The 18,791-nt window shown below is 41.1% G+C and overlaps 1 protein-coding gene across 1 annotated transcript in view; it reads left to right on the forward strand.

The window, feature by feature from the left end:
- LOC142098555 (dynein axonemal heavy chain 11-like) overlaps positions 1-18,791 on the forward strand; it is a 325,973-nt gene that overhangs the window by 35,962 nt on the left and 271,220 nt on the right. Inside the window, exons 12-15 of the mRNA XM_075181390.1 lie at positions 3,077-3,201; positions 6,607-6,799; positions 7,809-7,913; positions 8,750-9,142. Coding sequence (XP_075037491.1) covers positions 3,077-3,201; positions 6,607-6,799; positions 7,809-7,913; positions 8,750-9,142 — 816 coding nt within the window. The remainder of the gene's footprint in view (positions 1-3,076; positions 3,202-6,606; positions 6,800-7,808; positions 7,914-8,749; positions 9,143-18,791) is intronic.

Genomic DNA, 18,791 nt, shown 5'->3' on the forward strand with positions numbered 1-18,791 from the left:
ATTTTAATTACAATGTATCAAAACCATTAAAATGCAGTTATGAAAATACTCTTGTCTCTTTCCATATTCCCTGCTACTCCGGACATACACTATCATTTCCTTGGGTATCAGCACCCCTCTTAGTAACTGTAGGAGGCCATGGCTGATATTAAGAACTATATATATATATATATATATATATATATTCCTCTATTTATATATACAAGTTGTATATATAAATAGAGTAATATATATACATATATATATATATATATATATATATATATATATATATATATATGCTGGAAAATAATATTAGTTCTCTAACTTTTTGTTATGTTTCAGTCTGTATGTATATGTTCTCTGCATCTTAAAGACACGTTTGTCACATAGATATAAAAAAAAATCTTGCTTTTTGTCTGTTTGTTTGACAGCTGATATTTCAGTGCACACAATGCATAAAATATAACTCAACTCATTGTATGTTTCAGGTTTTGCAAATCTTCAGTCCCCTGCTAGAGCGGCCTGTCATTAATTCTCTCTTTTGCCCAAGTTATGAAAAACTCCTCACAATGTTTGAAATGGAAATCAGCTGTTGCAAGAAAATATATCTCAATCAAAAGAAAACAGTAAGCATGATTTTGTTACCGTCTTCAATGTATTCATGACTGTGTGACCAAGCTCCTTCTATAGATAACACTTCTGAAAGTGTACAGTATGAGAAAACATAAGCATAGCTTTATTCAGTGCTTAGACACTGCTACAGCTACCTCTATCCTGGGCCAGTGGAAGGGTACTGAGTGTGCTAGGTTCACCTCCCCCTCAGATGTTGTACCACCCCCATACTACTTACCTTGTGTGGAGCAGGCAGAGGTGGGGGGTGTCGGAGTTAGTGCTTACTGTGATACCGCTGCTCCTCCATGCTAGTGACAGTGACATCACAGTGGAGCGCCAAACCGCCAGCCTATCACTGACACTGGCAGTATCACAGTACAAGGTAGGAAGCATGCTCAAATTAATTCATATAATTAAACAGCCCCCCTCTACCCTATTGTCAGTCAGGGCGGTCAGTGCTCAGTGCGGGAATGCTGGAACACATAAAAACTCTAAATGAGTTACATGATTGTTTGCACGTGTTTTAGGTGTGCCTGAAATTTTTGTGCTCTAGGCTACAACCTGTGTTTGCCTAATAATAGCGCCCAGGGGAGTGACAGTGCATCACCGGTCTGAAAAACAAAATTTGGTTAGGAGCCCAGCGATGCCACTCTAGCCCCCCTTGAACCTCCGCACTGCCGTTAAAAGAGCTGGGGCATTTTCTGAACATGCGCAGCCTGCACATCTGCCCATTACACATGCACCGTTCAGAAGAGGCCTCTTCTCTGCGCTTTTCAGAGTAGAGAACTGGGGCCTTGGATGGGGTCGCACCTACTGCACCCATAGTCGGTCCACCACTGGTTGCGCCGGCCCCGGCTCTGTCAAGTGGGCAAACCACCTTTCTTTGTGCTCCTTGTCAGTTGCTCCAGCAACAACATCTTTCGTTAGGCTCTTCTAAACTCCATGCCGGTGGCCCATCTTGGCATTCCTGGTGTTGAGCTGTCAATTGCCTTTACTCAGTGGTGGAAGTGGGGGTGTATACGGTGGTATGCCATACCGCTACTTCTCCTACTGCCTTCATTGTACAGCTATCATGTTCTAGTCACTTACATTATTAATAAATATATATATCATCATCATCGCCATTTATTTATATAACGCCACTGATTCCACAGCGCTTTACAGAGAACTCATTCACATCAGTCCCTCCCCCAATGGAGCTTACAGTCTAAATTTCCTAACATACACATACACACACACACACACACACACACACACACACACACACACACACACACAGACATAGAGAGAGACTATGGTCAATTTGATAGCAGCCAATTAACCTACTAGTATGTTTTTGGAGTGTGGGAGGAAACCGGAGCACCCGGAGGAAACCCATGCAAACACGGGGAGAACATACAAACTCCACACAGATAAGGCCATGGTCGGGAATTAAACTCATGACCCCAGTGCCATGAGGCAAAAGTTCTAGCCACTTAGTCACCATATATATATTTATATATATACTCACACAGTGGGGGTGTATACAGGGGCATGCCACACACTGCTTCTCCTACTGCCTTCATTGTAAATCTATCAAATACCTTTCACTTACATTTCTGTTACATCTTTCATACCGCCACTTCTAAACTTCCACCACTGCCTTTACTACCACAGCTCTTTGGTGGGTAAAAAAAAGTGGGTAAGAAAAACCTGGAAAGGATTTCTACAATAGCCCTGCAGAACATATATGCATCATGGGGTGGATGGTGCAATAGTCCCCAATACTAGCTAGTTTAATGTAGCAAACCTTAATCATAATACCTGTCTTGTGATTAAACGTCTTAAGCTTCTCAGGTCCACCTTTGCTGTGTTTCTTTGTGGCAATTTGCAGATGGACATAGAGCTGCCTCCTCAGAAGAGGGATATTAATTGGGCTCCTATGTTTATGAAACAGAAGTTTTCTCAATCCAAGTAAAATAGAAACATGTTCCCTTTTTGGTGCCAAATACCTGAAATCTATAGGAACCTATCATATAATTGCTGCTTGGCCTAATGGTTTTGGGGTTAGTCCTTTGGTAACTAGATGATACCCCGTTTTAGATTTCCCAGGACCAGTATCACACAAATATAGTAATAAATAGTGTTTTTTGCACAGTAACTCTACAGAGAAATGTAGTTTAAGCAGATAACCATAATTATCATATATGTACATAAGATAATAGTGAAATGTACACATACGGTAGATGGTAATCCGCACATATAATTTCCCAAGTGCATGCGGGTTTCCCTTCTAAACACGTGTAATGTAATTACTATTTATTTATGTCACACGTCCATCTTATTTGCTCATAGCCCTGACATCTGTTAGCTATATGACATTATAGACAATTCTGTCCATAGAAACAAGGTAAAAAAACCACAAAACAATAATCGCTTGATTTGTTTTTTAACATTGCAGCCTTATTTTCTATGCTAATTCTCATTTTTTTTTATCTTGCAGTGGAAAAATGGAAATAATGTGCTTCATAAAAATATGCCTCTTATCTCTGGGAATTTAAAATGGTCTCATGAATTGAGAGAGCGATTACTGAAACACAGATCATCATTCAAGCACATAAATCATGGGTAAGATGAATATGCAATACAAATACAGACACTTTCTTGTGTTTTCATAAATGCTAGAAGCACCTTTTCCACGTATTCGCTATCCCTGTGTACTAGATATACAAGCTGGATGTATTTTATATAGGAGGGCGTTCAACCTCACAATCAGTACATCTGTTTGGAGTCACACATCATCATCATCATGATCAACATTTATTTGTATAGCGCCAACATATTCCGTAGCACTTTACAATTGGGGACAAACATAGTAAACTAATAAACAAACTGGGTAAAACAGACAAAGAGGTGAGAAGGCCCTGCTCGCAAGCTTACAATCTATGGGCACATGATCACTCTGTGCTGTTATAGAACTGTGTTCTTTCCAAATCACATTCTGGGCCTCATGTTATCCAAACAATACTTGCCCTATATTTGCCAACTTTTTTGGCCTGTCCTCGGGAAGATCCCAGAGGACAGGTCATGTGACAGGGGATAGGGTGTATGTGTGGTGACATCATGTCACTATAGCCCCATCCACTACTTTAAAGTGCCGAATTTTTGCCATCATTAAGCGGGGCTATGGTGACGCAACAAAGGAAGCATGTCCCCTTCCACAAGGATCCGGGGGATTGCCCACTCCCGGAAATTACAGGAGAATAGGTAAGTATGTCCATACCCTTGTGACTGCATGCAGAGACAGTATATGATGTGGTGCCTTACCTCGCAATCACAGCAAACAGACTACAAATTGAATGCTGTATAGGGTGATTCTAAGCAATGTTCTGCCGGACATCACCGCGATCTCCGGGTATATTCCGGGTGCTACGTTCCACAACAATGCAGATTTTAATGCTTATTACTGTGGGGCGTAAAGAAAAATCTGCGATGTTGCATCACTTTAAAGTGCCTTTGGACCATTCCGACCGCGACACACCGCTTTTAAATGAATCTGCCCCTTTTTTCTAATTTCAAAAGCACAGGAAATCCTGTGATGTCACATTGTGATGTCACTAGGGTCATCCTCCCAATGATACGAGGAGTCAGACCTCCTCTGTCAGCCTGCACTAATGCATCCAGGCGGACTATAATACTAGCTTGCCTGGCAGCTACTTTTACACATACTTGCCGACTTTTGATATCTGTCCCCGGGAGATCCTGGAGGACAGGTCATGTGATATGGGATAGGAGGGGGTGTGGTGACATCATTGCGTCACCATAGCCCCACCTCCTACTAGAAAGTGACAAAATTCACTGCATTGAATAGCGGGAGCAAGGCTTAATGACGTCATTAAGCCCCACCTCCGCTATTCAGTGCCTTGAATGCCAGCATTTTATAGTGAATGCAGTCAGGATCCGGGGGGTCACCTACTCTTCCGGGAGTCTGGGAGGGGTCCCTAAAATTCGGGATCCTCCAGGAATATCCGGGAGAGTAGACAAGTATGACTATTGCAGCCAGTTTATATACAATCTGACAGTAGTGGAGACTAACTGGAGCCTTGTCTGGCTCCTAAAGTTTTGTCCTGATTAATTAAGAAGTAAGAAGTAAAGAAATAAAACCATCCTGTGTCTCTCCACTACATAACTATAAAGATAAGTATATTCTACTTACGTTTTTGTAAATTAATGGGGTTGGTGTTTATATCTTCCCATTGCTTATGTTTCCTGTATTTTACAATGAACATAAAAATACATTCATTACAATATGCTACTAAAACAAAGTCCTATAAACAAAACAAAAAACAATAAAAACTTCCTTGGATAGAATAAACATATAAAAAGTATCTGATTGAGCCCAGCACATCACTAACATGTAAATGTGACTTTAGTCCTTGTGGTACAAATCACCTCCGTCCATTAAGGGGTTAACTAAATTTAAAAATTGCCATGTACTGCCAGCTGGTGGAGAAAGTATTTTTTTTTCCTGCACAGCTCACATCCTGTGGGAGACAGTATTTTCAATGCTTTCCTAACACGTAAAATAGCGTTTGAAGCTTAGTATTAAAAATAGCATGTCAATATTGTGCTGCTTTCGGTCCTACACTTACTGCATTCAGCGGTGCTAGTAGATTCCTCTCTCTCCATCCACAAGATGCACAGAAAAGTGTCTGGTTATTCCTCCCTGCAATGACAAAGACCTTGGTGTCTACATCTATGCATGAAGCAGACATTATACTCATTTTATTAATTCTGTGCTCATCTTGTCCACATCCCAGTAGTAGGACTTTTATATGAAAACAGCTCTACACTGTGGTGTCCTGGTTATAGAATGTTCTGTTATATAACACTCCAGAAAAAGTTAGATGTATGAACTTTGTGCTATATAGAGGGCACTTTACACAAACATTTCTATATCTAATAATCCTCACTTGAGCACAGTGCATATGCTGTTTTATGATGTCATGCACTTACTTCTGCACAAATCATAGTTGCCAACTATCCAGCAATGTCCGGGAGACTCACAAATCTTTGGGAGCTCTCCCGAACTTCCGAGAGAGCAGGGCAACCTTCCGCATCATGCCCTGTGGTGAAGTGGGTGGGGGTGGGGATCAACGTGTCATCCTGGCCCCACCCCCTGATGTGATAGGCTGAAATTGTCATTGTTTGATAGGGGTGTCGCCTAACAACGTGATTGGCACGGCCACGCTGCCATGTCGAAGCCCCCTCCCGGACAGCCTGATGCCAATGTTGGCAAGTATGGCACAAATGCACCCATATTTATGGGTAAGCATGTACGGAGGCAGGAGGAATACGCTTGAGGGTCTTGAGGGCTCCTATATTTAAAAAAAAACAAAATTTCTTTTTGTTTAACTGATTAGCTAAATGGAAAAAAGAGTGGAGAAGGCAAATTAAGACTTTCACTGTTTCAGTCTTTTCTTCCCGCAAAAGGACTTTCCCCACTTTTGAGATTGCAGAAATTGGGCCACACATGTAATAATTTTAAAGCGATGCATTTTGCACTTTCCTGGTGTATTTTGTTGGAAAGTTCATTTCTAGGCACAATTCAACTAATATAAGAAAACAATAGTTGCCTTCTTTGTATACCCCCCTTCTGGGATCTCCCCTAGGGGTGACGACCTGATTGAAGTCATCACTTCCCTGCCCACCACAGCACAATGCCACGATTCCCATAATCGCTCAGCAGGGTTGGGCCATGAAGATTTGCAGAGAATTGCATCATCACAGACGTCCCATCCACCTTGCGGGAAGATTAGGCGGGATCTGGGAGGGTGGACTACTCTTCCGGTATTTGGGATTCTCCCAGGCATTACGGGAGAGTAGGCAAGTATGAAGAAAACATGACAGCCATCCTAATTTGGTCATTTATCATTGTAATCATGTGGTTTTTTTTCATAACAGAAACAGTTTTTGTTTATTGTGAGTAATCTCATTCATTAATAATGTGGACTTTCTATATTCATCTTACAGGGCTCTGCAGACTGATGAAGCAACTAGAATTTTCGAGAAATATGATACGTTTATGGAACTGTTAGATGCTCATGATCAGGAAATATTTTGCCGTTGGACTCAAGATCTATGTGATCTCTGTGAATCCCATTTAGGTCAACCAATACTGAAGTGTGGTGAAGATGGTCTGTACGAGACTAATTTTGATCCAAAGGTATCTTTTTTTACTTCACATTTTCAGGGATATAATGGAGTAGAATGTCCAATATTACAGGAAGAGTATCAGTGTAAATGATATTATTCATTTGTAGTCACAATAGAATGTGTATTGTTTTGGAATCCCCATTTAGGCAAAAAATGTAACTCCTTGTGTGTGGAGACGTGGAGCCATGAGAATAAATTAGTTGCAGAAAAACTAATTCTAGACTAGTTCAATCTTTTTGTTTTGTTTTGCAGTAAATTACCGTAGGAATCTAAAACACAATAGCCAAAAAAGTAATTGTAGAAACTTCTGGATTATGTCTTTGCTGTAAAAATGTGCCCGTTTCTCTGTAAAGCATCAGCAAAGAGATGTGATCAATATTTTTGTTCTGTCAATAAAACAGTAATATTTTTATTTCTATGATCTTTATTATTATATTTAGTAATTACCAAAATAAGGGGTCTATTTATTAAGATACTGTGGTGACAATCACTGTGCATCACTGCCAATCACAGAGATGAATAATTAAACACCGCTGTAGTGTACTTTGGCAAGGCTGCTCTGAGATCCCGGCAAAGTACCCCCACGTCCACAAACTATTTTTTTCTTTTTACCGGCAGACTAACACTGCTGGGGAATGGAGGAAGTGCTATGCGCACTTCCATGGGTGAGGGATACATTGAAGCCAGAGAAGCTTCAGCTGGATCTCATTGAAAATGACAGGTAATGGCCTCCCAAGATGGCTTTACCTTGCTGTGAAAACCAAAGCTTTCCACGGCTTAATAAATTGGAGAATTTAGCAGTCCCCTTATTGTTATATGGGGTCCGCATTAAGAAATGTTAAATGGGTTTTGGCATGAGATTCTATGATTTCTCCTGTGTTGACCCCTTCACAAATTATGCGTTGTCCATATTACGGAGAAACCGGCTGTTTTCTCCCGTCTTATGGCTGATTGCACCTTAATAAATAGACCCCTAATTGTTTTAAATACATCCGTTTCATTTATTGCTTTACTCTTAGTTAGCAGCTGTTCTGCTTGAGGTGAAATATCTTCAGTACCTGAAAATGTTTAACATCCCAGACGTGGCAAAAAATCTGTATGTGAAAAAGAAGACTCTTCAAAAGGTACAGTAATAGCACTCTTGGAAGTCGCTCTTCGTTAGTGTTTTCGGAGTACGTTTTTATATGCAATGGGAAATATTTTTGTTCAATTGATCAATGTTGGAAATTTTGGATGCATACGGGTGACATATCCAAAACTTTATGACCTGCTTTCATCGCTTCCCACTACTTATTTATTATTGTATTATTTATTTATATAACACCAATCATATTACGCAGCACTGTACAGTGGATATGTAGTCATTCACATCAGTCCATGCCCCATTGGAGCTTACAATCTAAATTCCTTAACACACACACACACGGGTCCACTTTGTCAGAAGCCAATTAACCCATAAGTATATTTTTGGACTGTGTGGGAGAAAACAAGAGCACCTGGAGGAAACCTACGCAAACACGGGGAGAACATACAAACTCCACACAGGTAGGGTCCTCAGCTTGTGAGGCAGCAGTGCTAACCACTTTGCGAGCGTGCTGCCCTTACTTAAATCTTGGACATTAAAGGCGAACATAGAGGTGGATATGCAAATTGTGTGATTAAAGAATAATGTGATTGCTGTTGTCATTCGTTATGGATATTAGAAGTGACCTAAATAAGAGCACTCAGTCTGTAGCCTTGTACATTTATATGGTCATAGAAATGTGTGGTGCCTTCTAATAGCCTTAGAATTTGCATTAAGTATAGCATTATTCCATTGACAAATATATACTGGTTAATATTTAGAAAACGTTTATAAACAGTGTACAAACTACTTTAGCACAGAGATCTAACACTACTGTACATTGTTTCAAAAACAAATTGGTGATGGATTATTTTTAAACTTTTCTTTGTTCAATAGTATATTGGGAACCTGGACCTCATAACACAGTGGTTCAATGGCCTTCAGAAGACGATCTTGCCAGTGGAGAGAGAACTTATAGATGACGAGCTCAACCAGATTTATGAGACGTTAGAGCCAGCCCTCACTCTCCTGACGTGGCAAATGCCGGATTTGGATGATTACATTGGAGAAGCCCGAGAACTTGTGTACAATGTGGATAACCAAGTTCAAAAAGCTAAACAAAATGAAGAAATTATGCATAACTTATTAAGTAAACTAAGTGAAACTTATTTTATTGCAAGCAAAAATGGAAGGGGCGCTTTCATCCTGGGTCTAGGAGACAAAGAGAGAATGACCAAACACTACATTATTGCTGAAGATGTGGGTCAAAAGATTCAAGGACTTCTTAAGGTATGAACAGGAGGTAACCTGTGAATTATAGAAAATCTATTCATTACTGATGATAGAAAATCATTTAGTTAAGTGTGCTAAGGGGCGTAACTAGACATTTATGGACCCCATAGCAAATTTGTGTAAGTGCTCCCTTGTGTGAAAAACGCACATATACTCATGGGACTTTGATAGGAAAGATGGCCGCCCCCTCAGCTGTGGGTTCCATAGCAGCTGCACCCCTCTACCTATTATAGCTACGGTCTTGAGTGTTGACCAACAGCTAGAAAAACTGTATTACTGCATAGGGAAAAATAAACCTCAAAACATGGCAATTTGAGATCTCAGATAACACCTTAGATAAGAATGAAAAATTAAATTACATGTGGTTTATCAAGGTTTTACTTAATTGAAACTGATATCAATAAGTCTAGATTTCCAGTCATCATTAATTAGGAGGATATTAAGTGTATAACTATAGAACGTAAAGAGAGGTGCACAGATCAAAACAGAAGCTGTTCTTTATTTCACCAGCTTTGTCTATTCAACTAACAACAATGTGATGTAACAGAAGACATTACCTCTTATAGGAAAAACTATGTTTCTATTACTAGTTCGCTTAACTTTACCTGTTCTCCACTTTTACACTTGTTCCCCATTTTCTATTTTGTTTACAATGAAAATACAGTGATAGAACTGATACCCCAGACAATGAAACACAATTAACAAACAAATTATTCTGCTATTTGGGTACGTTAAGTAATGTGGCACACTGAAGGCTTTTGTCTTCTTTTATACATTTTTATTTATAAAGCACTGAAGCATGAGCATTTTTTCATATTATTCCATATGGCTCTTGCTCCCCTTCTGATTCTTCCAAAGGTGGTTCTTTCATCATCCTCCCCCACATTGGTGTTCTCCTCCTCCTTCTCTATCTTCTCCTTCCCTTCTTCTTCCTTCTCTCCTTCCATCTCCTCCTCTTCCTTGTCCCTTTCTTCTTTCATCCTCCTCCTCCTCTGCCATCATCTCCTCCTCTTCCTCCTCCTCTGCCTTCATTCATTCCCCATCCTCTTCATCCTCCTCCTCCTCTGCCTTCATCTCTTCTCCATCCTCTTCCATTTCATCCGCTTCTCTATATGCCCTATATGTTTCCAGATAGAACTGCAAGTAAATGACATTGTCATTAATAACTGCATTACTATAACGTGACATCATTTATGCTGTATATAAAGTGTATTGTGAAAGAATTGGGCATAATGGCTTTGGCATTGTGAAAACCTTTTTACAGAGTCCTTAGGGTCAGTGAGAAATTATCACCCAAATTACCTTATATGTAATTTCTAATAATGTATACAGAGCAAAAGTATGACTACAGTTTGTACTGTGAATTTCCCTTTTCATTAATGTAGCATGGAGATGTGAATAAAATCTGAGTTATGCCCATCCACTGTACTAGACTTGTATGTTTGTACATTACACACCTATGGACCCTTTCCCTGTGGGCCAAGGATCACTGAGTCGTTATACAATCCTGACCTAGTTCCTAATGATAAACCAAGATGAAGCTACATAGGGGCCTATTTATCATTCCATTATCTGCCTTAATTCCTGCGAAAACGCTTGTTTTCACAGGGTTATGGCAAATTTAAGTAACAGTTATTTAACAATAGTGTAATGCCAGAGATATCTCTGGTATCTCCAGCATTCACCTAAGTAGCGATCATTACTACAGTCCCCATAGTTCTATATGTAAATCCCCAAAGTTCTATATGGGGACTGTGAAACAAGGCTATTTGTCACAGACTCAATTACTAACGTCATCTCAGGATGGTGTTAGCTGCTGTAACCTGAGGAGAACACATAGTACGGAGAGGGATCTGTACAGATCCCTCCGGGTAAGCTGCATACTCCCCTCCATCATGTCTACACCAGGCAATGAGCAGTTATTAATTACTGGGGAAGTACAGGCAAGGATGGCATGGAAGTCTACTCTGTAGTGGCAAAAGATAAAACTGTCAGGACACTTTCTTCACCGTGACAGTCACTTTTCAGAACCACTGCCCCAGCTTCTGCAAAATGATAATTAGCTCAGAGTAAAATGGGCAAAGATGTTTATACTAAGTGGTATATATAAATATATATATATGCATACATATTTTTTTTTTTATATATATATATATATATATATATATATATATAGTATACACACACACAATATACACACTATACCCTGGCAGACCATTCTCCATTCTGACAGTTTCATTGATGAACTTTACATTATGAAGTCACTGGTACAATTCCTCACAGGGAGATTTTTATTTCTTTTTAAGAAAGTATTAGACAATACCTCAGAGTGACAGCGCATATAGAAACCTCCATTCCATTCCTCTCTGAATGAGATTATTCGCACCTAAGACGACAGGAAACAGAAGACGGAAATGTTATTACACACACACTTTTGGGGGAGGGGGGGGTGATATAAAAATAACTGCCCTCAATAATATAAAGAAAAACAAATTAATGCTATAATAGAGACAGAAGCTACTAGTACCTGGCAGACCATGCCAACTTTAATGTTAAGTGGGGAATTTACATTTTAGTTCATACACAATTGACAGCTGATCCGTAGCACCAGGTCTTGGCAAGATAATAAATTACCATGGGAGGGTACCCCTGGCACCTGGGCCACGGCATGGTCAGGGCTATATAATGGCAAAGTTGAGACTCCAGGTGAGGAGACTCACATCATGGTTAAACATACATCTATATACACACAGAAGATGAACACCTGTATTGGGATAATCACAACTAGTGATTATCACAAAGCACCTACAGTTTAGCCTAATATTTATATTATTGTTTAGAAAGTTGTACAAAATACCTGAAAGAATTCTTCCATTTTCTTTTACACCAGTTTGCTCCTCTCTCCTCTATTGAACTGGTGCGAATAACACTTGGTCAAGTCTTCCTCAGCATTTATTCTATACCAGTATTCCGTGTATTATGATGTCACTGATTGCCAACCAATCCAATTATTAGCCAGTCTGTTCCACTGTGTCTTGTAGGATTCTTAGTGTGATGTCACTGGTCAAGTAGTTCTGCTTGAAATCACTGTTCTTTATTGTCAGGAATGTTTTATTAGCGTTTTCAACATATTTTGTGACATTAAATTCCCACCCAAGAGACCTCAATTGTGTCTTTCTTATATAAAAAAGACATTTGTCTTATGAAATTTGGGTTAAAAACATTTTTTACAATTACATTTCTATACTTCCCACTAAATTTACAGTAACATGGCCTGTTATTCTGCGAATACTACAAGAATGGTTAATGTTAAGAGTACTGCAGTCACACTGAACTAATTTTTTTAGTTTCTTAAAGATATACACACCGAGGGAAGAAAATGATGGGTTTTGGTAGGTACTGAAGTTACACTGAAACTAGTATTTGAATTTCATAAAGGTGTAAACCAAGGACAGAGACTTCTCTTTTTTATGGGTGATGAAGTCTCAATGAATTAGTCGCTGAATTTCTTAAAGATATACACACCAAGAGAAAATAATTGTGTTTTTTGAGGGTGCCGAAGTCTCAATGAACTAGTCTTTGAATTCCTTAAACATATTCCACCGCATGGAAAACTGTTGGGATTTTTGGGGTACTACAGTCACATTGACAATTCTTTGAATTCCTTAGTAGTATTCAAACCAAGGGAAGATAATTGCATTTTTTGGAGCACTACTGTGTCACTCTGAACTAGCCTCTGAATTTCTTAAAGGTATAAACACTGTGGGGAGACTCTTGCATATTTTTGGGTTACAGTAGTCACAATGAACTTTGGGTTTCTTATAAACACCAATGCCAGATATTCTGCGCCTTGTCTCATCTCTGGTAATCCCTTCTCACTCCCGCCTACATGACTTCTCCCGTGCTGCTACTCACTTATGGAATTCCCCACCATGCCCAATCAGGCTTTCCCACTGTCTTCAAATCTTTAGACACTCTCTGATAACCCATCTCTTTTATAGAGCTTATCTTATCTTCGATGGTACTAGTCACACTAATGCACCCTCATATCTGTCCCAATCTACACTCTCAGAGCAGACAACTATGGTTGAATCGTTCAAACGATTTTTTTGAGAACCGTTTTAAAAACGGTTTGAGCATCACTAATCTTTGGCTGCTAAGGGTGTAACCACCCAAATGTTTATTATTACTACTCTATAATGTGTATTGTATTGTATATATTTGTAATACAATAATTAATAAATAACAGTCTGAATTTCCCCTTCCAGGACTTCCTGGGATAAAAATCTGCAAAAATCAGCAGACAATTGCAGATCAACAACAAAAGGGGAGGGAATGCTACAGGGTAGGTTGGGAAAGTACCTAGGGAAATTTTATGACTGATAGAGATGATCGGGCTTGGTTCTCCAAGAACCGAGCCCACCCGAACTTCGCTGATCCGTGTACCGAGCCGAGCCGGCTTGGTACTTTCGTGCGCCTTTGTAAGTGAAAACGAGGCAAAACGTCATTGCTGCATCGACGGATCTCGCGAGTTTTGGATTCTATAAGTACCGCCCTCCACGGAGATCCAGCTCCATTTCGCAGAGTGACACAGAAGGAGTAGGGTTGTTAGCTGTCTACAGTGCAGTTGGGCAGCGTCATTAATGAAAGAGAAAAAGGAGGGGTGGCAGTGCTCTTGGCAGTCTCCAATGACATTGTACTGTCACATGGCTCACACAGAAACAGAAGTGGTGGCAGTTTTCAGTGCGGAAAGACACATTTTACAGCTGGCAGTGTAATTAAAAGTCTCTAGTGACATTCTACTGTGCCATAGCTCACCCAGAAGCAGGAGAGGTGACAATGTTCAGGGCTGAAAGCAAAATTGTAATAATAGGGCTGGCAGTGTTTTTAAAAGTCTCCAGTGACATTGTACTGTGCCATAGCTCACCCAGAAATCGGAGAGGTGGCAGTTTTCAGTGCTGAAACTATAATAATAGAGCTGGCAGTGTTATTAAAAGTCTACAGTCACATTCGTACTGTGTCATCAAAATGGATTCACATCAGTCCACAGAAAACCAGAAGCACCAAGCAGCTACCACCAGTCATGATGATACTAATCCCTCTACATCATCCGCTGAAGCCTATGTTAAAGTGCATAGTGTTTTTAAGTCAGGGAAACAAAAATGTAAAAAACACCGTTTAACTTGGTAAAGAAAAAAACACCTGTAATCCAGCAAAGTTAAGCGTTAAAAAAAATAAAATTGCGAACATGCCATTCTACACATGCAGTGGCAAGGAAAGAATCAGGCCTTTGCCTTTCTCTATGAGTGCTGGTTCTGCAACTGTCAGTGAGCCATCTTCTTGTAAGGTCAGTCATGATGATACAAGACCTGTCATTCTGGCTCAAAAAGTGGTGCCCAAATACTTTTACGTGTAAAAGTCGAGCTGGAAGAAAACAGTAAGACATTAGAAGAAACAGTATGTTCAGATTCAGAAATGACACAAATCTCTGAGGAGAGTCTATCCATGAGTGCTAAGTGTAAGCCGTCATGACCTTTCTGATACTATACTCATAAATAAGCCTCCTTTCAGCATTTCTGCAGGTGTGTGGATGAGCAACCCAAGTGTAGCCGGTGATACACAAATTGATGATGCCACTTTGGAATTGCAACAGGATGAGGGAGATATTTGTGTAGCTGACAACGGCCCTGATGAGGATGTTGCTGAGGATGATGTTGTTTGTGTAAGTTCTGCACCAGTGGAAGCAGTTCTTGCACGTGATAAGAAAAAGGCCATTGTCATGCCTGGGCATAAGACCAAAAAATCCACCTTATATGTGGAATTATTTTTACCCAAATCCTGACAACAGTTGTCTAGCCATTGGTAGTGTTTGTAAAGCCACAGTCAGTAGAGGTAGGGACTTTAACCATCTAGGAACCTCATCCATGTTATGCCATTTGAAGTAAGTTCATGGCAAGCTGTTGGGAAAATCTCAAACTTATGCTAAAATGCTAACAACAAGCAGTCCCTTTGCCTCCGTTCATTTACTTACTTTTGTATTCGCTTCTTTCATCTCTTTTCTTTTCTTCTGTCTTCTCTCTTCTTGCTTTTTTCTTGGACCTCTTTACACCGCTCCTCAGTGAATGTCGAGCGTGACTTGATGACGTGACGCTCGACATTCAGTGTGAACAGAGCAGAGAGGACGGAGGAGGGACGTCGGCGCCGCGATCACGTGAGTATATGTATTTTTTTTACATTTTTCAACTTCCCTACTCCCCCCACCAGCAAATGGGCGAGGCCCCCCCACGTAAAAATAAGTAAATAAATAAATTTAGATTTAAAAGATACACAAAAAACAAAAAAAACAAAAAAACAAGGGCAGTGAGGGCCCAGGCCGGCCCCCTTGGCATGCCCGGGCCCAGGTAATTAGTACTTGCCTCCCCCTTCTCGGCGGCCCGGCATGTACCCAACTACGTTACATTTTTCAGTTGCAGGCTACACTGTGTATCACGGCTTCACTAAGAGGCATACAGCTGACAATCTATTACACACTTATGAGGGTGGCGATGAGGCTGAGGATGATGACAGCAACATCTTGCCACTGTAGAGTTCATTAACATCACTGTTAGCTTAGGTGCTGTAAGCCCATTGTTAGCTTGTTTTGTGGGGGCCAAAACAAACCAAGCACTTCAGCCACAAAAGTGGCACTCCTTGTGGCTGAAGTGCTTGGTTTGTTAAAGTGTGCATATCCTATTTAAGATCCAACATAAGGGTGGGTGGTAGTGCACAAGGACAATTCCATCTTGCACTGTTTGACATTTTGGGCTTGGTCTATCAGCTTGTGTAACAGTTGACAATTCAGGTTTCAACGGTATCATTAGGTCGCCAATTCACATGGTACACAGTATGATTAGGTAAACTATTCAAATGTGGACAGTATAATTAGAGGTCTAGGGATATGGTTAAGGACAGGTCTAGGGACAGGGATAGCGATAGAAACATGGATAGGGATATGGATAGGGAAAGGGATAGGGATAGGGGCAGGTCTAGGGATAGGGATAGGGACAGGTCTAGGGATATGGACAGGGTTAGTTAGGGATAATACTGTCTACATTTGAATTGTCAACCTAATAAATACTGTCTACATTGCAATTGATGCCCTAATAATACTGTTGATGTCATTATATTGTCGACTTTATAACCTCGTCTACTCTGCTGCCCATCAATCATATTGTGTCAATCCAATATAGGGTGGGTGGGAGTTCCGAAGGACAATTCTATCTTGCATCACTTTCCTTTTCTGCCACTGCTGTGTGGCATTGTTTCCTGAATATGCTATGAACTGTCATGTTTTTGTGCTGTTACTAATCGACAGAGAAACCAGGCAGCTCGCTGCAGTCATAGAGTTCATTGACAGCACTGTTAGCTTGGCTACCTTAAGCCCATTGTTAGCTTGATTTGTGGGGGCCCAAACAAACCAAGCACTTCAGCCACAAAATTGGCACTCCTTGTGGCTGAAGTGCTTGGTTTGATAAAGAGTGCATGTTCTTTTCAAGATCCAACATAAGGAAGGGTGGGAGTGCCCAAGGACAATTCCATCTTGTACCAGTTCTCGTTTAAGCTTCTGCTGTGTGCCAATGTTACTTAGATGTGCCTAGATAAACTGTTGTGTGCTTTGCAAGACTTAGCTTTCCCAAGACACCCATTGATGATGCAGATGACTTGGCACAACATTTTGACATCTGGGGGTAAATGTATGAACGTCCGATTTCTGCAAGTCGCCGGAAATCGGCGACTTTGCAGGTAAAATATAATGTGGCGATGGCTTGTAAAGGAAAGTTTGCATTTACAAGCCATCGCCGCTTTAAATTTTCACTGCAAAGTCGCCGATTTCCGGCGACTTGCAGAAATCGGACGTTGATACATTTACCCCCTGGTCTGGTCCACTCAAAATTTGTGACACCGCTGGCATAACTCCACCTTATCCTACTATCAACATCCAATGAATGGTGGAGGATTATTATTGCATTTTTAACGGTATAAAGACAACAGTTTTATTAACAAAGAACAACCTTGCTTGCAGAAGTAATGTAAGCAGCAGGGGAGGGCTGGCAAAGTTCAGCCGGGGAAAATGACTCAACTCAGCAGCCTTTTTTAAAGGACAAAAAATGCAGGTGACCCAGTGACCCAGCCCAAGATAGCCCTCTATGGACAGGCCCCCAGCTCAGCCTGCCCCTGGTAAGCAGCATGGATGTCTGACTCTGAGCCATTGCCTGTGACCCAGATCTTCTGCATGTACCCGGACTCTGAACCATTGCCTGTGACCCTGACCTTTTGGTATCTGACATCTCCACCAGTGCTCTGTCCAGTCCGCAGATCTCTGGCCTGTCTCCACTCCGTGTATTACCTCCTGTACCTGTGCGCCGCTGTGTGAGTATAAACTTGTACTACACTGAGCATAAGTCCTGGGGGCATCCGAGTACCTGTGAGCATAACCAGTCTCTACGGGAAAGGGGGCTGTTAAAGGTGAAGACCTCTTCTATTAAAGTTCTATAAGTTTATGCCACACTGGTTGCCATAACATTATAACCGGCCTGTAAACATTGGAGGTAATTCTGTCATGGACAACAGCGACCCAAAGCTTTCTCCAGCCCAGGTCCTGGCTAATCAGATCCAGGCTATATCACAAGTTGTACAGGGTTTATCTCATCACTTGTCAGTACAAGAAGAGTTCTCCAGAAACCCACAGCTTCAACAGGCCTCCTCTGGCATAGTTTCGGAGCCAAAACTGAACTTGCCCGATCGATTCTCGGGAAGCAGACCCGCCTTCCGCAACTTTAAGGAGAGTTGCAGGTTATACTTTCGCTTGAGCTCCACGCTCCTCTGGCTCTGAACAGCAGAGAGTCGGTATTGTAATCTCTCTAATCTCTGGGTGATCCCCAGTCCTGGGCCTTCTCCTTTCCGTCAACAAGTTCATCCTTTCAAACCGTGGATGCCTTCTTCCAGGCCTTGAGTCTGCTATATGACGACCCAGACAGAGTGGTCTCAGCTGAGTCCCATCTCTGGGCATTAAGGCAAGGACGTTGTTCTGCTGAGGAGTATTGTGCGGAATTCCGGCGATGGTCAACTGATAGTGAGTGGAATGATCCAGCCCTGCGGAGTTAGTTCCGCTTGGGCCTTACGGAGCAAATCAAGGACTCCTTAGTTCAGTATCCTGAACCTATCTCACTTGAAGATTTGATGCAACTTGTAATCAAGATTGATCGCCAAATTAGAGAGAGGGAAGCTGAAAGAGAGTCATCTATACCTCCTTGCCAACCACCAAAGTCTGGTTCTACCTTTCTGGACTCCCCTGATCCCATGCAGTTGGGCACTTACCGTCTGCCTCCTGAGGAACGTTCCAGAAGACCCTCTCTAGGTCTCTGTTTGTATTGTGGCCAATCGGGCCACCTAGTTCATTCCTGCCTAACAAGTCGGGAAACGCCTAAACCTAAGCGCTAGCGAAAAGGTGCGCTTAGATCTCCAAGTAATCTCTTCAGAAAATTCTTTGCTAGTCTCTGCACGCCTAGTCTTTAGACATCATTCTACTGAGTTGTCAACCTTCCTTGATAGTGGTGCAGCAGGTAACTTTCTGGACATTCTCTTGTAAACGCTTGGGATTCCTGAA

The sequence above is a fragment of the Mixophyes fleayi genome, chromosome 7 (genome assembly GCF_038048845.1).
Source record: "Mixophyes fleayi isolate aMixFle1 chromosome 7, aMixFle1.hap1, whole genome shotgun sequence".
In the NCBI taxonomy this organism is placed as follows: Eukaryota; Metazoa; Chordata; class Amphibia; order Anura; family Limnodynastidae; genus Mixophyes; species Mixophyes fleayi.